Source organism: Rhinopithecus roxellana, chromosome 9 (assembly GCF_007565055.1).
Source record: "Rhinopithecus roxellana isolate Shanxi Qingling chromosome 9, ASM756505v1, whole genome shotgun sequence".
In the NCBI taxonomy this organism is placed as follows: Eukaryota; Metazoa; Chordata; class Mammalia; order Primates; family Cercopithecidae; genus Rhinopithecus; species Rhinopithecus roxellana.
The window spans coordinates 40,066,140-40,090,713 of record NC_044557.1 but is presented as its reverse complement, the minus strand read 5'-3'; the positions used below and the strand labels follow the sequence as shown (position 1 = coordinate 40,090,713).

Here is a 24,574-nt window from a genome sequence, read left to right as displayed (position 1 = left end):
TCCAAGAGGAGGAAGAGTCACATGTGGGACATATTACAACTTGCAGTTCTGGTTAATTTATAAATACATACATTTAAAAAGAGGCAGAGAGTGCTGATTGTGAATGCATTTAATCTGATAAAGTAATTCCCTGCGATATTTTATAAAGAAAACTGAGAGAGAATAAAAGTAAATTAATATTTACCTCAAAATTCTTATGTGCAGATATCCTACCAAATTGAAGTGGCAATCCCATACTTCTCATGAGTTCAGCCTCAGAATCAAGCTCACTTTCATCTAGGCATATGCCTTTGCTGTCACGTGATTCCGCAGTACCACAAGAATAATCACCTTCCTCCTCTTCTGTCGCCTGGTCTCCTATAGATAGCATTTATTAGCTTAGTTTTAAGGAAAACTTAAGACGCAGGTTTTCTTATTTTCATTTAAAAAAACCCTGAGATCCAGAGTGACTGATTACAGGACCTGCCCAAAACAAAGGTAGGCAAATGTTACAATTTTTTTATTTTTTAGAGATGGGGTTCTCACAGTACTGCCCAGGTTAGAGTATAACAGCTATTTGCAGGTATGATCATAATGCACTAAAAAGCTCTGAACTCCTGGGCTCAGTCAGTTCTCTTGCTTCAGCCTCATAAGCAGCTAGGATTACAGTTGCATGCCATCTTGCCTGGCCTGCAAAGTTACAATTTTTAAAGGAAAAAAAGAAAACAAACCAACAAAAAACAACTGACGGTATGCTGGGCACGGTGGCTCATGCCTGTAATCCTAGTGCTTTGGGAGACTGAGGCAAGCAGATCACTTGAGGTCAGGAGTTTGAGACTAGCCTGGCCAACATGGTGAAAACCCGTTTCTACCAAAAACACAAAAATTAGCTGGGCGTGGTAGCAGGTGCCTGTAATCCCAGCTACTCGGGAGGCTGAGGCAGGATAATTGCTTGAACCTGGGAGACGGAGGTTTCAGTGAGTCAAGATCGTGCCACTATACCCCAGCCTGGGTGAGAGAGCGAGACTCTGTCTCAAAAAAAAAGAAAAAACAAAACAAAAAAAACCAATTGATGGTAATATGGACTAGTAAAAAAAAAAGCCAACGAAGAATCAAGAGACAATTTCTCGTGGGCTCTGCCTGCCACTATTCATCCAGCTGCCCATTTAATTTACGCTTATTGAGCATCTGCTCTACGTTGGGCACTGTGCAAAATACTGAGGATGGAAGGAAGACAACAGGCCATGTAACCCTGGTCTGTGGAGAAAATATTTATATGTTCACATTCTTCACCTGCAAAATTACTGAACAAAGTCAGTGAATTTAAAAATAATGATTTGCGAAGTTATTTTAGGAGGTGTTAACAAGAGCAGGTGAGAATTACGTCTTCATGCCCCTCACAGACAGTTCAATACATCTGGGACTTAGGTTCTGGGATTTTGTGGAAGAGCTGATTTAATGAAAGGATCCTGCTATCAGAAGTCTGAAATCCTGGGGCTGGGCACAGTGGTTTATGGCTCTAATCTCAGCATTTTGAGAGGCTGCTTGAGGCCAGGAGTTTGAGACAATTCTGAGCAACACGGCGAGACCCTGTCTCTACAAAAAAAACAAAAAACAATAACAAAACTACCCTGGTGTGGTGGCGCCCATAGTCCCTGCTACTTGGGAGGCTCAGGCGAGAGGAATGCTTAAGCAATCGCCACATGGGCAACAGAGCAAGACCCTCTCTCTCTCTAAAAAAAGAGAAAGGTTTGAAATCCACTGAACTGGAATATTTTTTTCAAGCTCTCTGACTCTAATTCTTATAGAAAAACCATTTATTACAACAAAGTAAGTTTTACTTTACCCTAATATGGTTATCTAACAGTAATTATACCATTAATGGAACATATGCCATTCAAGTGCTCTATTAACTATTTAAAATTTAGATAACAAAAATCATTTTATATATTAGCATACTCAATTAGCACTGGGCTGCACTCCAGCTTGATGATCTCAGGCAACAGAACAGTAAATCTGACAAAGCCCAAATGAAGACTGAAAAAGAGAAATCTCATGTGTGCAAATTCTACTACAAGAGGGAGAAAGATACCATTCTAAATAATGAAGGGGATTCCACTTGCTACTCCATTCAATATACTTACGAAAGCTCAGGAGACAGCAAAATGGAGAAGATGAGTTAAGTTTTACGTTCCTTTCATAGTATGCGTATTTTCTTATGCTTGAGGAGCCTAGTGTTATAGGAACTTTATTTGTATAGCATAGCACTGAAACACAAACCGAACATTCCATCCAGTGATCAACTGAAAAAAACAGTAATTTGTTCCATCACCATGAGAGTTAAAGGATTTCCAAAGGTAACTATGACACTGTACTTGGGCTGACTTTGGCTTCTAACTCCATGCTGTAATTTTCTCTGTGTCTAGAAACACAAAAGGCCTATGTGGAAGGACAAATGCAGTAGGGAAGTTTGAGAGACCAAAGTGAGGCTCAACATACAGTATAAATTATATTTGTTATTTGGGAAAGTTAACCAAGATGACAGTCTCTTTACTTCAGGCAAAAGACTATAGATGTTCACCTGGAATTTTTGTCCTGCAGCATTTACCTACATAATACACTTCTGATGAAGTGTATTATGATTAGAATTTACATATTCTAAATTGGAGATGGAGTCTTGCTCTGCTGCCCAGGCTGGAGTGCAGTGGCACGATCTCAGCTCACTGCCAACTCTGCCTCCTGGGTTCAAGGGATTTTCTTGCTTCAGCTTCCCGAGTAGCTGGGATTATAGGTGCCCACCACCATACCTGGATAATTTTTGTAATTTTAGTAGAGACGGGGTTTCACCACGTTGTCCAGGCTGGTCTCGTACTCCTGACCTCAAGTGATCTGCTTGCCTTGGCCTCCCAAAATGCTGGGATTACAGGCATAAGCCACCACATCCAGCCAGAAACCACATATTCTCTACTTTTCAAAGTTTTAAATTCCAGGTTGCTCATATCTAATGGCGGCAACTCAGGAAAGACCACTGCACAGGGCAAAAGAGGCTACATTGTCATCACAGGAGCTATAGAAAAATAAAAGATCTGCTTTCATAGAGATTCCAGAACCACGTTATAAAAGAAAATAAAAATTGTCTGATTACAGAATTATTTGGCATTTATTTTTATGCTAACAAATCAATACAATATTATAACAAATTACACATAAACACATTATGGCTAATTTCAGCAAAAAAGGATTATATAATTTTATACTATATTACCTGAATTGTTGTCACTGTCTCTGATGTAATAGCCTTTTAATCCCAAATTGTATAATTTTCGATCCCTGCAAAGCAGATTAAGCAGTTAATATTGAAATGAATTAAGCCATAAGTTTAGAGGGAAAGAAATCTCAAGCCATCATAGATTAATTAATAAAAAGCTTATGAAACAGAAAAGCAATCTGCTAACACATTTTCCTCACTTATAACGTAGAGGCAATAATAAATTTGTCATGGAGCTGTTGTAAGGACTGACAGTATATGTAAAATATTTAGCACAATGCGTAACACATGGTAGCATTTATTACTATAACTACTAGTTACTAAAATTAAGGCCAGGCACGGTGGCTCACACCTGTAATCCCAGCACTTTGGGAGGCTGAGGTGGGCAGATCACCTGAGGTCAGGAGTTTGAGACCAGCCTGGCCAGCATGGTGAAACCACATCTCTAGTAAAAACACAAAAATTAGCCAGGCGTGATGGCAGGCGCCTACAATCCCAGCTACTTGGGAGGCTGAGGCAGGAGAATTACTTAAATCTGGGAGGCGGAGGTTACAGTGAGCTGAGATCACACCACTGTACTCCAGCCTGGGCAACAAGAGCAAAACTCCATCTCTCAAAAAAAAAAAAAAAAAAAAAAAAAAAAAAAAAAAAAAAAAAATTAACGGTAATTTTTCCTGGACATTGGGGGAAGAATCTGATATTCCTTTTGATACATAAACAATGGGGTGTTCTCTAAATTTTGTTGTGGGTATAAAACAGTGGAAAGATTTAGCTTACATACACATAAATCAATATGCACACCCTAATCCATTTGCTAATAAGACAAACTATCCATTGTGAATAGTAGACAAGGTATTCATGGTCTGAGCAAAGGTTACCAAAATAAACCTAACAGAATACTTAAAAAAAAGTGAAAGATTTTGCTTTTAATATCTTCCTGACTATAAATTCAGTTGTAATAAATGCCACTGTAACTGCCACAAGAAGGCCAATTGCAAGTGGAAGTTAACATAACTTTTCTAATGGAGCTACAATCAATTTAACTAAACAAAATTCTAGTGTACTTGCTCTATTTCACATCCTCTTGTTTCTTTTTTGGAGATACTATATGAAATGTAAAGTAGGTGGTGACTCAGCAGGATGGTGAACAGGCAAGGGGGTGATGTGCAAACGTGCTTTGGCAGCAACTGGTCCCCAAGAACATATGCATTGGGGGTGGGGAGCAGGAGATGCACACGGGGCATCACTGGTCTCCCCAAAAGCACCTAAAGATATGAGGCACTGAGGTGTCAGGTGAAGGACAGGACCAGTATGGTTGCAAGTTGGTTACAATGAGCAAATATGTAAATATGTTGAAGATAATGTTAGCCAAGATTCTCCTTGTTGAAGGTTACTTATTTACTTTAATATTTTAAAATTTATTTTAATGTTTTTAAATAAATTTTTTAAAAATAGAAATGAAGGTTATTTAAAAACAAGGTGGGCTCAAGACATCATCTGATAGGAAGGCAGGCTAGAAAGAACCCTCAGGTGTTGGGTCAATATTAAAAATATTGTTATAAACTCACGGCATTTAAGTTTATATACACAGCAGACATAAAAATAGTTTTCAAAAGTGTTACGTATGTGTGTATATATGTACGTATACACACATATATAGACATATTCATGCATGTGTGTAAAACACACATCTATACACTGCTCAACTCTCTCTACTAAGAGGGCACAGGAGCAATAAGCACAATGAGCACCCAGCTTTTGGTTTCTAAATACTATTTTCCACTAAAGGAACCAAGTTGCCCTGGAGAAATGACAATTCCAGGTTGGAGCATGAACTGTAAAAGATAAACCTGGGTCATCTTATGCCAGAAGGTTAGGAAGCACTCAATGCTACAAATACCAAAAGGACACAGGAGCCACTTTAGAGTTCCCCACTGGCCAAATTAGAGACAGTATCAGCACCAAATTGATGTTAGCAATGGAATATAACCTGTTAGTAAACTAAGAATCTAGATTCCGTGTTAACATAAATGAATAAATACATGGGGAGAGAAGGGAAAGCGCTTCTTACAGAATGCTAACTAATAAATGCAGTAGGAGTGAAGGAGACAAGAACCACTCCTTGGCATCCTTAACAGAGGTACCTGATTCAGGCAGAAGTTATCAAAGAAGGGCAAGGCTTGTGGGTTTACTGGAAAACAGGACACTGATATGACACTGGAATATGCCCCCACAAAATACTGATTAATACAGAGGGAACCATTGTGACTTTACAGTAGAAAACCTGGCATTCAGCAACATCACCCATGGTGGTATACTATCTACAAAAAGTGCCTCCTGAGGCCACACAGAACTGGGCACAGTCATCATTTCTGTGGCATTCCTGCTAAGACATGACCCAACTATTCCTGATGAAACATCAGACAGACCCAGGTTATGCAAGGTCAGGCCCCATCTCTAGAAAAAACAAAAAAAATTAGCCAGGTGTAGTGCACACCTAGGATTCTACTATGGGAGGCTGAGCTGGGAGAAATCACTTGAGCCCAGGAGCTTGAGGCCGCAGTAAGCAATGATCATACCAATGCACTCCAGCCTGCGCAGCAGAGTGAGTCTCTGACTCAAAAAAAAAAAAAAGCCATGCCAGACAAGGTGGCTCATGCCTATAATCCTAGCACTTTGGGAGGCAGAGACGGGTGGATCACTTGAGTCTAGGAATTTGAGACCAGTCTGGCACACACGGTGAAACCCTGTCTCTACCAAAAATAACAAAAATTAGCTGGGTGTGGTGGTGTGGGCTTGTAGTTCTGGCAACTTGGGAGGCTGAGGCAAGAGAACTGCTTGAACCCAGGAGGTGGAGGTTGCCACTGCACTCCAGCCTGGGCAACAGAGCAAGACTCTGTCTTAAAAAAAAAAAAAAAGAAAAGAAAAGAAAAAGAAAAAAAAGAATACACACGAAATTATTTGTAATGAAAAGCATACATGTTTCAGTTCAAAAAGGTTAAATTCAATGGAATTGATAAGATGGTCATTAAACAGTGTTTTAGAAGTCATTCTGATTCAAATCCAATTGTGTATTATTTTCTGGAGGTGTGAGTTGTGAAATCTTCTCAACTTTTTATATTTCATAACTTACATTCTCTCTCTCTTCTCTTTTAGAAGTAGGGCTTCCTAAACGTCAACATCAGTACCCGATCATACTGTGGGCCGTGAATTAAGCATGTAGTCTTGGCTGCCATTGACTACAAAATGACTCTCCTTTCCTGGCCTGCATCTCCTACATAGAGCCAGGTATTTTTTTTTAGTGCGCTTCTTGGTCCCACCACAGTGCTAGCCTGTAAGCCTTCTGGAGGATGGGCCCAGCTTAACAGGTCAGGTCCTGAGAAAGCGCCAGAAAGGCCTCTCCTCATGGGTGAGAGGTAAATCAGATGTCCAAGGTTATTACTAGTATGTTCCAAGGCTACTGTTAGAGGCAGAAAGATCAGCAACAAGAGAATACCAGCTCTTAAATTTTTATGAAAACTGTTTCTTACTTAAAACTTTCAAGTATCTCCAAGAGCATTCATCACCGGGAATGATGTATTTCTAACGCCTGGCATTTGAAGAATTTCCATTATGCTTGCTAAGTATTCTCTATAAAGCCGTCTTTGAGTTTGATTAGTGTAACTTAATCCACAGAGCATAATGACTCTGGATGAATTGATGGCCTCAAAAATAGAGAAGATTTGTTGTAACTTCTGGACCTGGCACATGTAAGGACTAAATAAATCTTAACTACTGACTTGAATTATAAAGCAGGAGACCCAAACTGGATTGCAGTAATCCCACCAAGATACTGCTCTCCTTAGAGCCCTAAGCAGCCACCTGAATTCTTATCCTCATACCTCTGAATACAGCAATCATCACCATGATGCCTAAGTCATCTTTCTATTGCAGCACCCGACACTTGGGTGGCTGAAATAAATGCTGAATAAAAGATTCTTGGAAATCTCTGAAGTACAAGTAGCAATTCCTCTTTTGCAAAGGGACTGTGAATCAGCTTCATTTTCCTTTAAAAAAAATTTTTTTTGAGACAGTCTCACCCTGTTGCCCAGGTTGGAGTGCAAAGGCGTGATCTTGGCTCACTGCAACCTCTACCTCCTAGGTTCAAGCAATTCTCCTGCCTCAGCCTCCCAAGTAACTGGGATTATAGGCGTGCACCACCACGCCCAGCTAATTTTTGTATTTTTAGTAGAAACAGGGTTTCACCATGTTGGCCAGGCTGGTCTTAAACTCTTGACCTCAAATGATCTGCCTGCCTTGGCCTCTCAAAGTGCTGGGATTATAAGCGTGAGCCACTGCACACGGTTGGATTAATTTTCAAGTAGTAAAATGGAAAGGAAGTCCTTTCTGAAAGTGTTAAAAGGGGATCACAGAAGTAATATGTGACTTGCCCAAGGCCACACAGCTGAGTTTTATAAAAGCAGATAGATATGCTGTCTGTAAGGTCACTACTCTTTTAAATTCTGACTCAGGAACCTGTTGGGGGGAAAACATTATCAAACAATTTTTTTGTATCCTATATGAAAGACTAGAGATCACCATTAGACACTGTCACATGAGTTTGATCAGAGGGAAATACAGGCTCTTCAGTTTCCAGAATAGTTCTCTATCTCCACGAATCTATATTAATGTTAAAGTATCTGAACAGAACACCAGTTGTTCTCGTGACTTTAGACTACTTAAATACCTTAATGAGGGAGATTCAATGAAAATGTGTTTTATGCCAACTGGTAGCATAGTAGAAAGGCTCTCATGTCATACAGATGTGGGGTAGAATCCCAAGGCTGCCATTTACTGGCTATGTGATTTTTTTTAGGCCACTACTGAGACTCTGAGACAGGGTCTCATTCTGTCACCCGGACTGGAGTGCAGTGATACAATCATGGCTCACTGCAGCCTCTACCTCCTGGACTCAGTCTCCAGAATAGCTGGGACTACAGGAGTGCCCCATCATGCCTGGCTAATTTTTTATATTTTTAGTAGAGATGGGGTTTCGCCATGTTGCCCAGACTGGTCTTGAACTTCTGAACTCAAGCGATTTGCCTGTCTCAACCTCCTGAAGTACTTGGATTACTGGTGTCGGCCACCACAACCAGCCAAGACTCAATTTTCTACTTGAATAAAGTGAGGATAACAAGACATACCTCATGGGGCTGCTAGAAGGCTTAAAAATTTTTTAAATTATTCTAACATTTGTTAAAATGGAAAAGAAAGGCTTTATTTAGGATAACTGTGATAGTAATCAACATAATGGTAGCCACAGGCATGTAATCCCAGCACTTTAGGAGGCCAAGGTGGGCGGATCACTTGATGTCAGGAGCTCGGGACCAGCCTCCAAGGTAAAACTTCATCTCTACTGAAAATACAGAAATTAGCCGGGTATGATGGTGCACTCCTGTAATCCCAGCTCCTTGGGAGGCTGAGGCACAAGAATTGCTTGAACCTGTGAGGCAGAGGTTGCAGTGAGCCGAGATCATGCCACTGCACTCCAGCCTGGGCGACAGAGTGAGACTCTGTCTCAAAAGAGAGAAGAAAAAAAAAAAAAAGATAATGGCAATGGAGAGAGAAATTTTGCTTAACTTCAAGTACAGCAAAGACAGGTGAAGATAGCCAATGGGCAGAATTCAGGGGGCGTGGTCAGTGGATGGAAAATTACTGAGGGGAGATATCCAGGGTGGGGGGATTGTTGCTATACCAACAGGATTCTTGTTGAGGGCAGGCCAGAGTGATCAGATACTAAGGGTGGGAAGATTCTTGCCACATGGACTTAGCAGGATTCTAGTTAAAAAACAAACAAACAAAAAACAAAACTAAGGGACTAGGCTGGGTGCAATGGCTCACACCTGTAATCCCAACACTTTGGGAGGCTGAGGTGGGAAAACTGTTTGTACCCAGGAGTTTCACATCAGCATGGGCAACAAGGTGAGATCCCTGTTGCTACAAAAAATAAAAAAATCAGGCAGGTATGGTGGTGCACAGCTGTGGTCCCAGCTATTCAGAAGGCTAAGGTAGGTGGACTGCTTGAGTCAGGGAAGTTGAAGCTGCAGTGAGCCATGATTGTACCATTGCACTCCAGCCTGGGTGACAAAGTGAGACCCAGTCTCAAAATAAAACTTCAAAGACTAAAAACAAACAAACAAACAAACAAAATACCCAAGAACCACCCCACCTCCACCAAAAAAAACCCAACAAACAAAAAACTAATGGACTTGGAAGGATTCTTGTTAAAACTGGACCAGACAGGTTGAAGACAAGTCCCAAATGACAAGGCCTAATCAAAAGGAGAGCTCACTCAGAGGAGCCTGTGTAAAGTTTGGTTAAGGAGTGCCTCTGTCAGCACAAAATGTAAAACAATTAGTAGCGGCACTTAATAAGTCATCTAAGGGAGGAGACCACCCCTCATATTGTCTTATGCCCAATTTCTGCCTCCAAAGAAAGAAGTAAAAACTAAAAGGCAGAAACGAAATCCACAAGCAGACAGCCCAGCACCACACCCTGGGCCTAGTAGTTGAAGACTGACCCCTGACCTAATCGGTTATTTGCATAAAAAAGGCACTGTGCGGGTGCCATGGCTCACGTCTGTAATCCCAGCACTTTGTGAGGCCAAGGTGGGTGGATCACAAGATCAGGAGATCGAGACCATCTTGACTAACATGGTGAAACCCCGTCTCTATTAAATATACAAAAAATTAGCTGGGTGTAGTGGCAGGCACCTGTATTCCGAGCTACTTGGGAGGCTGAGGCAGGAGAATGGCATGAACCCAGGGGGCAGAGCTTGCAGTGAGCAGATATCACGCCACTGCACTCAAGCCTAGGCGACAGAGCGAGACTCTGTCTCAAAAAAAATGATAAAATAAATTAATAAATAAAAGGCAATGAAAAGGACACTGTGAAGACCCCTGTCCAGTTCGGTTCCTTTCTAATTACCGGTGTATGCAGCCCCCGGTCATGTACCCTCTGGTTGCTCAATCAATCACGACCCTCTCACGCGGACCCCCTTAGAGTTGGGGAGCCCTTCAAAAGGACAGGAATTACTCACTCAGGGAGCTCGGCTCTTGAGACAGGAGTCTTACTGATGCTCCCGGCCAAATCCGTTCCTTCTTTAACTCGGTGTCTGAGGGGTTTTGTCTGCAGCTCTTCCTGCTGCAATCAATCGATCCATGGGATTTAGTCAATTCTAGTGGATACTTTTAGTCCTCATTTTGCTTGATATTTTGGCAGCTTTCCAATGTTGACTATACTTTCACTGAAACACTTGGTGACAGTGTACTTGGGCTTGTCTGTTTCCTAGTTAATCCATCTCTTCTTGTCTTTAGAAAGTGTTGGAATTCCTCAAAGATAGATCCCACTCCCCCACACTTCATTAATGGGTTCAATTACTATCTAAGGCTAAATGGCTCAAGTTTTTAAAACTAGCCCAGACTTCTCCAGTGCTCCAAATCAATATATCTAACTGCTTATACTCTTGGTTATCTCACAAGTACCCCCAAATCAAAATATATAAAATCAAACTCATGATCTCATCTTCACTGACCCAAAATAAAACCCATGATTCTCCAGTGATCCCTACCTCAGTGCAAGGCAGCAATACAATTCAATCCCCACCCCCAACAAGTTTTCTCCTATCTTTCCACCTTTCTCCATTTCTACTGCCATCTATCCTAATTCAAGTCACTATAATCTCTTGCCTAAACAATGGTCTTAAGTGATTCTCTTCCTCCAAACAATCCTCCACACTGTGGCCTGAGTAGTATTTTAAATATGCAAATCTGATCACGTCATTCCCCAGCTTAAGGTTTTCCTATAGTCTACAAGTCCTGCAGGTTTTGACCCTGCCCACCGTGCACACCCTATCTTCTTTCTTTCCCAGTCTTTTCTTCTTTTCTTTTCTTTTTTTTTGGAGGGGGAACAGGCTCTGTCACCCAGGCACGACAATGGCTAACTGCAGCCTGGATCTCCTGGGCTCAAGAGAGCCTCTGGCCTAAGCCTCCCGATTAGCTGGTACTACAAGCATGTGCCACCACATACTAGCTATTTAAAAAAAAAAAAAAAATTTCAGTACAGATGAGGTGTTGTTATGTTGCCCAGGCTAGTCTCCAACTTCTGGGCTAAAGCGATCCTCGCTCCTCGGCCTCCTAAAGTGCTGGGATTATAGGCGTGCACCACCGTGCCCGCCGTCCCTCCCAGCCATTTTGTTCAGTTTGGCAGGCTTTCTTTTGCTCCTTCAAGGCCCTTACTGAGTTCAGCCTGCAGAGAACGCTTCCTCCCACTGAAACTTACCCCAATTTATTCCCGTTAGACCTCTTTGCAAAAGCTACTTCCTCAAAGAAACTTCTGTGACCCTTGGAAAAACTTGTTTTCACAGCACCCTGCACTTCTCTCTCATAGCACTTATAACTATAACCAACCAAGTAATAAAGTAACCAATTGTCTTAATATTGATCTTCTTTGCTAGGAAGTAAACTCAAGACAAGTAGGGACAGAATGTCTTGTACCTCAGTGCCTACCAGCATACTTGATATACAAGAGCACAAAAAACATTTTCAGAATGATTGTATGATTACATGCATGCCTGATTAAAAAAGGCTACAATACTTTTTACATTAAATTTAACACGCTTAACTTCTTTCTGCGTTTTCAAATAACTCCACAAAATTACACGAGAAAAATGATTTCCTTCAAACTTAAAACCTACTATATTAAACTATATTAAAAATCTATCACATAAAATTCAACTCCACAAGATTTAACTCTAACAAAATAAGCATGTGAGATTAATATACCCGTTATAGAGATTCAAGTGGCTTAACTCACGCATTTAATATAAAGAAAACAATTCATAGAATTCATCTTGACGGTATTTTTCCTGCATACTAGCTCTTTTCCATGTAGGGCAATTTTTACCTGATACAAAGATTTCCCCAAAATAAAGATATCACAAAAACTGATGTAAATATGGTTGTCTTTTATCTCAACTACTTTGAAGTTTTAATTATGTGCATTTGGGCTTAAGTAGATTTTCAGGTTTAAAAAAAGACGTTAACCAAAGCAAGTCACTCAACTTTAAAACTTTCACTTTATGACATCATATCCACTAGAGATTTCATTTTACATGTAGCTTTCCCCCAATTTTTAAATGTCCCCTCGATTTACAAATATGAGATGGCATATAGCACCTACGACATTTTTTCATAGCTGCCTAACAAGCAGATGTAGTCCTTCCCTTAAAAATAACGGCAGTGGGCGACCACTCCGTCATGTCTGAGGGTTTTGTTTTTCTTAAACATGACAGTGCCCAAGGGTCAGATGCTCTGGCTGGTTTCAGAGATAAATTGCAACCACGTTTGCAATACCTACATTTCTGGGTAATGACTGTGCTAGAAAATGAAGAAATTCTCGTTTCTACTTACTCTACAAATGCCCTGGAGCAAAGGCACAGGATCTTAGAATCCTCCCGCTCCTCAATGAAGAGAAACATTTCCGCCACGCGGCTCCACTTCTCGCAGCACATTTTACCACTTCTGAGGCAGCTCTGCCGTTCGCAGCCCGGGTCGCGCCTGCTCGGCCTCGGCTCGATTACTGGAGACCTAAACCAGGCCTCCCCGGCAAGCCCTGGATGAGAAATTAGGAACTGGACCGAGGCCGTTCGCGCCGGGAGCTAGCCCGGACGCCAACGCCGGAAGTGGCTCCGAGGGGCCACCGGAAGGGGCGGGACTACGAGCGGTGTCACCCCCTTCGCGGCCCGGCCTGCAGCCTCCGCTTGACTTCTTCCACACGGTTAGCTTTGGAGGAATCCGCCGCGCAAATCTGTCCGTCCCCTTGGCCACTGAGCCCCCGAAGAGCTTCTGTCGCCGCTCTAGGGTAAAGGAGAGCTGCTCCTGCTCCCGCCTTTCTGAGGTGCGTCGGCCCCCGCGCTTCTCCCGCCCGGGCGTCCGGTCTGGCGGGGCTGGGAGCGGCAGAGGCCGCGTGCGTCCAGTCTCCCAGAAGCCGCCTCGGAATCCCCAGTCTCTGCGCGGGCAGGCTCGGCTTCCCGCCGGGCTCCGTCGCCAGAGTGGCCGGGTGTGGAGATCCTTCCTCCTCTGGGTCAAATGAGCTTGCTCTTCCCGCCCCTCTTCTCCCCTCGCGCTCTAAAACCTTCGGTTCGGCGAGTTTCATCCTAACGCATCTGGTGGGGCGAGGCGTCTCTAGCCTCACTAGAGGCCTTTAGGCTTGCCCATTGACTTCGCTGGTTCCGGGACCCAGGTCGAGCCTCCAGTGTAAAAACCGAGGGGAAGTGTGTGGTGATCCCGAGAGTGTAGGGGGAAGGCCGCGTGGGTAGAGCGTTCGTATCCAGACCGATCAGGCTTGGAATCCTGGTCCTAACCTGTGACCTGGGCAGGCGACTTCACCTTTCTGAGCCTAACTTTGATCACCTGTGAAATGGGGATAATTAATAGTAACTACTACATGAGGCTGCAGGGAGAACTAAACGAAACGATGTATATTACACTTTCCTTTTGTGCTCTTAATCGTTGGCGTCGGTTTGGACCTTGTAGGCGCCAAGTGCTATCTCGGTCCCTGGGGTTTGCAGCCTGTAAAGCAGGTCTCTGCCTTCAAGTTACTAATTATCTAATAAGAAAAAAACGTTCATGTGCGCATAAATAGGATGGAGCAAATGGAAACAGCAGCATTGCTGCATCTGTAAAAAGCAGTGTTTGGTGTGTGGTATTCATGGAGGCTGCACTGGCAGCTTCTTCAGAGACAAGCTCAGACTTAAGAAATTGGAGCGCTTAGGACGTGGTTGGTGCTACGAAATGCCAAAATAGTATTGGTACTTCTTTAGAACTATATAAAAACTGAGCTAATATTCCGGCATTTTGAATGGTCACTAGCATTTTGGCCACCTTTACTAGTTAGTGGAAGTATTCATTTTCAAATGTTTATTCCCACCTCCTTACTGCTGCCCTGCTTTGAGGTCAGAGATAGATTGATTTTGGTGGTTCAAGAAGTAAAAGTGCTGCACAGTTACAGATATACCAGTATAGATGTGCAGCATTATTGGGATGAGTAGCTGGGTTACGATAGTAAGAGCAGAACAGTAATTATGAAATAGAGTGTAAGATTTTAGCTAGAAGTTGGGCATTCTAGGATTAAAAAAAAAGTCTTGAAGGGTAATTTGTATCAACCTCGAGTTTAAAGCTTGAAATAAAAAAAGTATTAAAGCTAAACGGATAAGATTTACCAGCTATCTTGACAGATACTAAACTGCAGCTTTATTCATGGTTTGAAGTAGAAGTCTTATTCAGTAAAACAGTGCTGTGCCTCTGTTAAAACATTATTAAATATGCAGAAAGGAAACAGGAAAACTTGTGTTTCAGTGACTATATCTTTTAATTGGCATTTTCAGAATGTTCTCAATGTGGCTTATGTACTGAAAGTAAAATGGAAAGTACTGGTAATGGGTGTTCAAAATATGTATTCCTTCCTCCCTCCCTCCCTCCCTCCCTCCCTCCCTCCCTCCCTCCCTCCCTCCCTCCCTCCCTCCCTCCTTCCTTCCTTCCTTCCTTCCTTCCTTCCTTCCTTCCTTCCTTCCTTTTTTTGAGACGGGATCTTGCTCTGTCACCCAGGCTGGAGTGTAGGGGCGTGATCTCGGCTCACAGCAACCTCCACCTCCCAGGCTCAAGCAATCCTCCCACCTCAGCCTCCCGAGTAGCTGGAGCTACAGGCATGCCACCATGCCTGCCAAATTTTGTGTGTGTGTGTGTTTGTGTTTTGTAGAGACAAGGTTTTGCCATATTGCCCAGACTGGTCTTGAACTCTTGGGCTCAAGTGATTTGCCTGCCTCAGCCTCCCAAAGTGTTAGCATTATAGGCATGAGTCACTGAGCCCAGCCTAAAATAGATACATTTTCTTAAGGTTTTATTGAAAGCCAAAAAGTTCTCTGTTCTGATGTATTAATTTTTGAAATACTCTGATTTTAACCATCTATAGGGTCCATATCCTCACCATCAATGTCAATATGGTGATATTTGAGCTTGTCAACTTTTTTTTTTGGAAATGGAGATTCCCTCTTTTTGCCCAGGCTGGAGTGCAATGGTGCGATCTTGGCTCACTGCAACTTCCGCCTCCCGGGTTCAAGTGATTCTCCTGCCTCAGCCTCCCAAGTAGCTAGGATTACAGGCATGTGCCACCACACCTGGATAATTTTGTGTTTTTAGTAGAGACAGGGTTTCTCGACATTGGTCAAGCTGGTCTCGAACTCCTGACCTTAGGGGATCCTCCTGCCTATGCCTCCCAAAGTGCTGGGATTACAGGCATGAGCCACCGCGCCTGGCCTTGTCTACCTGTTTTTACAAAAGTTACATGATTTCTAGATAGGAAAATTAAGATACTTCATATATGATGCATTAGACTATGTTTATTTTAGATTTTTAGGGGCAGGGGAAAATAGCCTGGAATTTTGGTAACTAAAATATTGTATTTCCCCCAAAACATCTTCTAATACATAGAGTTTTGGTTTTTTTTTCTACCCTCTGAGACAGGGTCTTGCTCTATTGCCTAGACTGGAGTATAGTGGTGTGATCATTATAGCTCACTGCAGCCTTAACTCTGTGGGCTCAAGCAATCCTCCTGCCTTGGCCTTCTGAGTAACTGCAACTTACAGGAACGTGCCACCATGCCTGGCGAACTTTTAATGTTTTTGGTAGAGACAGGGTTTCACTATGTTGCCCCCAGGCTGGTCTCAAACTCCTGAACTCAAGCAGTCCTTCCACCTTGGCCTTGAAAAGCGTTGGAATCACAGGCATAAGCCACCCCGGCCCATGTCATTTTTCTTGGATTGAAATAAAGTGATAAGGAATCAGTTACATCTCAAGGTAAATTGACCGGGAAGGGGAAGGGCCAGGCAGGAGTATAGGGAAGACAGAAATTGCAATCTTAATATTTTCAGTCTTTCTGTCAAGAGAGAAAAAGAGAGATATATCAAAGAAAGTGTATTGGAAGCCAGACCAGGAGGTAAAAGGACTAAATCTTAGTTTTAGTTCTTGTCTTTTACTGAATTAGTTTAGTAATTTTAAGCAAGCAAACTTGGCTTTCTGTGTTTACTTTTTTTGTTATCTGCACAATTAAGGGGTTGCATTCATTGAGATTTAAAGACACTTTGTCATATTATCAAAAGTAAGTGCTACATTTTATCTACTGAAAGCATTTTATTCAAATTCCTGTGATAGTTCCCTAGTAGCAGGTTTTAGGATACCATTTTCATCCAGGTTTTTATTAAAGATTTAGATGAGGCCAAGTAGGGTGGCTCACGCCTGTAATTGGAGCACTTTGGAAGGTGGAGGCGGGCAGATTACTTGAGGCCAGGAGTTCCAAACAAGCCTGGCCAACATGGCGAAACCCCATCTCTACTAAAAATACAAAAATTAGCTGGGTATAGTGGTGCTTGCCTGTAGTCCAGGTACTCAGGAGGCTGAGGTATGAGAATTGCTGGAGCCTGGGAGGTGGAGGTTGCAGTGAGCCGAAATCGAACCACTGTAGTCCAGCCTGGGTGTCAGAGCGAGACTCTGTCTCAAAAAAAAAAAAAAGTTTTAGATGAACACAGTTCAGTTGTATATTTAGCCAGCATTTGTTAGGTGCCTACTATGTGCCAGAAAGTATTCTAAGTGTTTTTTGTATGTTTTCTCAGATAACTATTTTATTTACTGATATATTTAGAATAGTATCTGGCACAAACTTCTCAGGGCCATCCACTTGTACATTGTATCCTGTCCCCTTTGGCCTAGTCAAGGACAGAGCTCTAACAATTATCTCCTCTGCTACATCATCCATTTCTCTCTCCCATTGATGAATTATCGTTGACATTGAACATGGCTATGTTTTCTCCTTTTTTTTTTTTTTTTTTTTGAGATGGGAGACTCGTTCTGTCCCCGAGGCTGGAGTGCACTGTCAGAATCTCGGCTTACATAACCTCTGCCTCCTGGGTTCAAGCAATTCTCGTGCCTCAGCCTCCCAAGTAGCTGAGACTACAGGTATGTACCATCATGCCTGGCTAATTTTTGTGTTTTTAGTAGAGACAGGGCTTTACCATGTTGGCCAGGCTGGTCTTGGACTCCTGACCTGAAGTGATCCACCCACCTTGGCCTCCCAAAGTGCTGGGATTACAGGCATGAATCACTGTGCCTGACCTTTTTTTTTTTTTTTAAAGACAGCGTCACTTGCTGTTTCACTGAGGCTGGAGTGCAGTAGCTTGATCATGACTCACTGCAGCTTCTACCTCCCAGGCTCAAGTGATACTCCCCCTTCAGCCTCCCAAGTAGCTGGGACCACTGGTACGTACCACCATGCCCGGCTAATTTTTAATTTTTTTTTCTTTTTGAGTGGAGTCTCACTCTATTGTCCAGGCTGGAGTGCAGTGTCATGATCTCAGCTCACTGCTCTCCGCCTCCTGGGTTCAAGCCATTCTTGTGTGTCAGCCTCCTGAGTAGCTGAGATTACAGGAATGCACCACCACACCTGGCTAATTTTTACATTTTTAGATGAGGTTTTACATTAGAGATGGGGTTTCACTGTGTTACCAAGGCTGGTCTTGAACTCCTGGCCTCAAGTGATTTGCTCCTCTTTGGCCTCCCAAAGTGTTGGGGTTACACGTGTGAGGCACCGCACCTGGCCTATATTTTTTTTTAGAGATGAGTTTTTACTATATTGCCTGGCTGGTCTTGAACTTATGGTTTCAAGTGATCCTCCTGCCTCAGTCTCCCAAAGTGCTGAGATTATAGGTGTGAGTTACCATGCCTGGCCTCTATCTTAAAAGCAGCAGCTGCAGCAGCAGCAGCAGCAACAGCAAGGAACAACTCACCTGTGTTCCCTTCTAGATACCCACCTGTTTCCTCTGTGAGTTTTTATATTTGCTATTTCCAATTCCTTTTCTCCCATTCATTCTTGAACATCAAGGGTAAAGGGGAGCGGCTCCTGTCCTCTCCCGTCCAGAGTGTTTTGTTCCCCCACGATACCAAAACAGCTCTTATCAGGGTTTGCCAGTTTCCTCTGTGTTGTAAAATCCAGTGATCAATTATCATTTGTTTCTTTTTTTTTTTTTTAAGCTGTCTCCTACAGGAAGGAAGTGATCTCTTACCTTACTAGTCCTGTCAGCAGCATTTAAAACAGCAGAATATGCCTTCCTTCTTGAAGCTCTTACTTCCAGGATACTACTGCTGCAAGGAGGAAGCTGGCTTGTCATTGTCTTCCCAATTTCTAAATTGTTGGGTGCCTCAAGACTCAGTCCTGGAAATTCTTTTTTTTTGAGACTGAGTTTCACTGTTGCCCAGGCTGGAGTGCAGTGGCATGATCTCGGCTCACTGCAACCTCCGCCTCCCAGGTGCAAGTGATTCTCCTGCCTCAGCCTACCAAGTAGTTGGGACTACAGGCGTGTACCACCACGCCTGGCTAATTTTGTATTTTTGGCGGAGACAGGGTTTCTCCATGTTGGTCAGGCTGGTCTCGAACTCCCGACCTCAGGTGATCCTCCCACCTTGGTTTCCCAAAGTGCTGGGATTACAGGTGTGAGCCACTGTACCTGGCCAGAAATTCTTTTTTACTCTGCATTTGTTCCCTGGAGGGATTTTCTCTAGTTCCATGGTTTAAAATATTGTCTATATGCTACCAATTCCTAGATTTATATCAGGGCCATCCACTTATACCCTATATCCTATTCCTGATCTTCTGTTAAACTATTGATGTCCAGCTGCCTACTTAATGTCTTCATTTGGATGTCCAGTAGACATCTTAAACTTAACATGTTTTTTTTTTTTTTTTTTTTTTTTTGAGACGGAGTCTCGCTCTGTCGCCCAGGCTGGAGTGCAGTGGCCGGATCTCAGCTCACTGCAACCTCCGCCTCCCGGGTTCACGCCATTCTCCTGCCTCAGCCTCCCGAGTAGCTGGGACTACAGGTGCCCGCCATCTCGCCCGGCTAGTTTTTTGTATTTTTTAGTAGAGACGGGGTTTCACCATGTAGACCAGGATGGTCTCGATCTCCTGACCTCGTGATCCGCCCGTCTCGGCCTCCCAAAGTGCTGGGATTACAGGCTTGAGCCACCGCGCCCGGCCAAACTTAACATGTTTAAAGTGGAATTCCTGATCTCCATCCCACTCTGAAACCTGTTCTTCCTGCAACTCCATTTTTTTTTAGAAGCAAGCAAATAATAATGATGATGATGATGATAGCAATAGTTAATGCTTATATGGCAGAAAGCAACTCTTCTAAGAGTTTTTTAACATGTAATCTTCACGATAGTTTTATTAGGTAGATGCTGTTATTTTTATTTTACAGATGAAGAAACTGAGGCAGAAAGATATTTAAATACTTGCTAGGTCACACGGTAAGTGGCAGAGTCTCCCAGGATACAAACCCAGGTTGCCAAAACACCATATAATTATCTCAGATTCTACGTCAGTTTATTAGCAGATCCTGTTGGCTGTATCTTCAAAATATATCCAGAAACTGACCATTTCCTACTGCCTTCCCTCTGCCACATGTATGTAAGCCACTTTCATCACTCATCGCAATTATTGCAATAACTTCCTATTTGCTCCCTGTGCAGTATATTCTCAACACAGCAGCCACTTAAAACCCAAACCAGGCAACCTCACCCTTCTGCTCAGTGCCCTCTGATGCCTTCTCCATCTCAATCTCACTTAGATAAAAGCATGCATAGAAAGCTCTATGGTGTTGCCTCTCTGGTCTATTTCCGAGTGCCCTCCCTGTCACTTTCTCAGCCTGGCGTCCTTGCTGCTCCTCAGGCCACACCAAGTGCACATATTTTGCACTTGCTGTTCATTTGGCTAGGAATCTCTTCCCCTAAGTATCCACATGGTTTGCCTCCTTACTTCCTCAGGTTTCTGCTCAAAAATATCTTTTAGAGAGGTCTTCCCAGAATGCCCTATATAACATAGCAACCCCCTCCTTTCCCCTACTCCTGTGCCTGACATAGAACTCCATATTCTTCTTACACTGCTGTTTATCTATCTCCCTAGCACCTGTTGTCATCTGACCTAGTATGTATTTACTAGTTCTTTGTTTATTGTCTATCTTCCCCCTCTAGGATGTAAGCCACTTGAGGGTGTAGACTTTGCTTTATTTGCTTCTGAGGAAATGCTTGGTACATATTAGGGTACATAGGTGCTAAATAGGTCTTTTTTTTTTTTTTTGAGACAGAGTCTTGCTCTGTCGCCCAGGCTGAAGTGCAGTGGCCGGATCTCAGCTCACTGCAAGCTCCGCCTCCCGGGTTTAGGCCATTCTCCTGCCTCAGCCTCCCAAGTAGCTAGGACTACAGGCGCCCGCCACCTTACCCGGCTTTTTTGTATTTTTTTAGTAGAGACGGGGTTTCACCGTATTAGCCAGGATGGTCTCAATCTCCTGACCTTGTGATCCGCCCGTCTCAGCCTCCCAAAGTGCTGGGATTACAGGCTTGAGCCACCGCGCCCGGCCTAATAGGTCTTTATAGAATGATTTATCATCTTCATTTTCAGAGAAACAGTGAGACACAGAGAGGTGTAACTTGCTTAAGGTTGTAAAGCCAGTATTCCAGTATGTGCAGTCTGCCTCCTGAGCCCATCCATGTCAACCACTGTGTTCCTGAAACAGACTGAAAGGATGGGCTATGTCTTAGCCCATACCATGAAAGTTAATAAGCAGATTAGATGTATAATCTTTGCTGGACTCAAAAAGTTTTTTTTCAAGTGCAGTTTGTAGAGATGTAGAAAATAGTAGCATATTTTTAGCTGAATGAGTTGGCATGATAGAGTTACCAAAAAAGCTGCTGTGATTCTGTGAATGATAGTGATAGCAAACATGTAACACTGATTACATGTAAGGTATTGTGCCTAGAGCAATCTTTACACAGATTAGCCCATTTAATCACAGTAATCTCATGAGGTAGATAGGATTATTATCCTAGTTTTATAGGTTTTAGCAAACCGAGGCACAGGGGTTACCATACACGGTATTGTCAGTATCAGATAACTGGAGTCAGCAACTCGGAGTGGTCTTGAGTGCCGAAAGGTTAAGAAACCAGGGGCTGATAAGTGGTTGAAAGAATTAAGGATTCTGACTGGAGAAGGAATTTTGTGGCTCATGGCAGCTGTTTTTAAACTTACAAGGTTGTTTAGTGGAAGAGGGTCTGTGGTACAGAACTAGGTCCAGTAGGGAAAAGTTGCCAGGGAATAAGTATAAGGAAGACCTTTTCAGTAGTTCTGATGGATGGTTGTGGAGACTGAATGGGACACCTTTTGAGTTTCGGTTCTGAAAGGGTTTAAATCAAAATCAAGTTTGAATGACCATTTGTGGGCAGGGATCTTACATACAGCAGTGTTAAGGGACTACTAGGTCTCAACAAAAGTTTCCACGTAGTCTACTCACTGGATCTCTGCCTGTACTGTGACCCTCTTCCCATTACTGTGTTCTTTAAGTATGTATAATCAATCACAATGTAGATTAGGAGGATAGGAAGTGTCATTCTATTACCAGTTTGTCTGGGGAGGCCTGAAACAAAGTTTTTAAATCACAGAATTTGGCCCGGTGCAGTGACTCACAACTGTAATCCCAGCAATTTGGGAGGGTGAGGTGGGCAGATCACATGAGGCCAGGAGTTGGAAACCAGTCTGGACAACATGGTGAAACCCTGTCTCTCCTAAAACTACAAAAATTAGCCGGGTGTGGTGGTGCACGTCTGTAATCCCAGCTACTTGGGAGGCTAAGGCACAAGAATCATTTGAACCCAGGAGGTTGCAGTGAGCCACTATACTGTAGCCTGGGTGACAGAGTGAGACTCTGTCTCAAAAGAAAAAGAAATCACAGGATTTTACTATCCTGTTAAAAATTGATAATGTGGGCTGGGCGTGGTGGCTCACGCCTGTAATCCCAGCACTTTGGGAGGCTGAGACGGGCAGATCATGAGGTCAGGAGATTGAGAACGTCCTGACTAACACAGTGAAACCCTGTCTCTACTGAAAAAATACAAAAAGTTAGCCAGGCGTGGTGGCGGGCACCTGTGGTCCCAGCTACTTGGGAGGCTAAGGCAGGAGAATGACGTGAACCTGGGAGGCGGAGCTTGCAGTGAGCACCACTGTATTCCAGCCTGGGCGACAGAGTGAGACTCCTTCTCAAAAACAACAAAAAAAATTGGAAATGTGACTAGATTATTGTAGGAAATTTTATTAAGCAGTAGTTAGGGTCAGATCATAAAAATGCTGATTGGTTTTCAGGGCTAGGAAAAGCTGCTTTTAACATATATGAGGGGTTATATATTTCGTTAATTTATTAACAACATTTAAAAGCTCTTTTTAAGTTGAGCTATAATTTACCATAGCATTCACTTTTTAAAAGTGTATAGTTCAGTGGTTTTTAGTATATTTACAAGATTTTACAACCATTACTACTAATTCCAGAACATTTTCATTATCCCAAAGATACCTCTGTTTCTTCCATTAACAGTCACTCTTCATTCTCCCCTCCCCAGCCCTGACAACCACTTAATTTTTCTGTCTGTATGGATTAGCCTGCTCTGGGTATTTAATAGAAATGGAATCATACAGTATGTGACTTTTTTGAGGCTGGACAACATCCTATTGTATGTATATGCCACACTTTATGTATCCACTCAGTTGTTTCCACTCTTTGAGTATTATAAATAATGCTGCCGTGAACATTTTTTTATGTGAATACATAAAAATTTTGTGTACAAATTTTTATGTGAATATATATTTTCAGTCGTTTTGTGGATATATACCTAGGAATAGAATTGCAGGGTCATATATAGTAAGTCTATGTTTAGCTTTTTGAGGAACTGCCACACTGATTTCCACAGCAGCCACCCCATTTTACATTCACATGAGTAGTATAGGAAATCCTAAATTCTCTACATCATCATCAGATACTTGATAATTTCCATTTTTGGTGATTTTCTGTAGCTATCCTAGTGGGAAAAGCTCTCATTTTAAAAAGTATTACATTTCAGCTGGGTGCAGTGGCTCACACCTATAATCTGAGCACTTTGGGAGGCCGAGGCGGGTGGATCACCTGAGGTCAGAAGTTCAAGACCAGCCTGGCCAACATAGCAAAACCTCATCTCTATTAAAAATACAAAAAAAAAAAAAAAAAAAAATTAACCAGCCGTGGTGGTGCACACCTGTAGTCCCAGCTACTCGAGAGTCTGAGGCAGGAGAATCACATGAACTCGAGAGGCAGTGGTTATAGTGAGCCAAGATTGCCGCTGCACTCCAGTCTGGGCGACAGAGTGAGAATCTGTCTCAAAAATAAAATTAAAAATAATTAAATAAAACTTTTAGATTTTGCTATGTTGCATTCTAAATGATCAAACATAGGTAAATTGTAGTGATTTGACTTTTTTTATTTTTATTTTTTGAGACGGAGTTTCACTCTTGTTGTCCAGGCTGGAGTACAATGGTGCAATCTTGGCTCACTGCAACCTCCACCTCCCAGGTTCAAGCGAGTCTTGTGCCTCAGCCTCCCAAGTAGCTGGGACTACAGGCGTGCACCGCCACTCCTGGCTAATTTTGTATTTTTGGTGGAGATGGGGTTTCACCATGTTGGTCAGGCTGGTCTCAAACCCCCAACCTCAGGTGATCCGGGTGCCTTGGCCTCCCAAAGTGCTGGGATTACAGGCGTGAGCCACCACACCCGGCCAGTGATTTGGCTTTTTACGTGGATTGATTAGATTATGATGTGGCCGGGCGCGGTGGCTCAAGCCTGTAATCCCAGCACTTTGGGAGGCCGAGACGGGCGGATTACGAGGTCAGGAGATCGAGACCATCCTGGTTAACACTGTGAAACCCCGTCTCTACTAAAAAAAATACAAAAAAACTAGCCGGGCGAGATGGCGGGCGCCTGTAGTCCCAGCTACTCGGGAGGCTGAGGCAGGAGAATGGCGTGAACCTAGGGAGGCAGAGCTTGCAGTGAGCTGAGATCTGGCCACTGCACTCCAGCCCGGGCGACAGAGTGAGACTCCGTCTCAAAAAAAAAAAAAGATTATGATGTAAATAAAGCCCAAGTTGTGGGCTCAATGTTTGCTATGTTCATCTCCTGTTACCATAACAGACCCAGACTTCTCACAAGTAAATGCTATTGGTTACAAGGAAGTTAGATGAAATGTTTCATTCCTGGGAGAACAAGTCAGTGCCTGCCCTCCTAATAAGCCAGTTAGCAAGATAATCTTGGAATAAAAACAGTAAGTTTTTCTTATATGTACATCTCCTCCTCTCCTTTCATCCTTTGCTTTCATTTATTCATTTTTT

At 42.9% G+C, this 24,574-nt stretch overlaps 2 protein-coding genes across 11 annotated transcripts in view; one reads left to right on the top strand and one right to left on the bottom strand.

The window, feature by feature from the left end:
- The window catches only part of TGS1 (trimethylguanosine synthase 1), a 50,600-nt gene extending 37,331 nt beyond the window's left edge, over positions 1 to 13,269 (bottom strand). The window contains exons 1-4 of one of the 3 annotated variants that reach the window (XM_030937777.1): positions 12,697 to 12,964; positions 3,245 to 3,309; positions 2,124 to 2,282; positions 185 to 357 (exon numbers count right to left, since the gene is read on the bottom strand). In XM_030937777.1, the coding sequence (XP_030793637.1) occupies positions 185 to 357; positions 2,124 to 2,282; positions 3,245 to 3,309; positions 12,697 to 12,797 (498 nt within the window). In that variant the 5' untranslated portion in view covers positions 12,798 to 12,964. Of the gene's footprint in view, positions 1 to 184; positions 358 to 2,123; positions 2,283 to 3,244; positions 3,310 to 12,696 lie in introns of all 3 variants that reach the window. The other 2 variants (XM_030937776.1, XM_010362551.1) reach the window with 2 other exon arrangements.
- Positions 13,014 to 24,574, top strand: part of TMEM68 (transmembrane protein 68) — a 40,223-nt gene continuing 28,662 nt past the window's right edge. For 3 of the 8 annotated variants that reach the window (XM_010362548.2, XM_010362543.2, XM_030937782.1), the window contains exon 1: positions 13,014 to 13,147. The gene's annotated coding sequence lies outside the window, so the exon portion shown is untranslated. Of the gene's footprint in view, positions 13,184 to 24,377; positions 24,508 to 24,574 lie in introns of all 8 variants that reach the window. The other 5 variants (XM_030937778.1, XM_030937779.1, XM_030937781.1 and 2 more) reach the window with 5 other exon arrangements.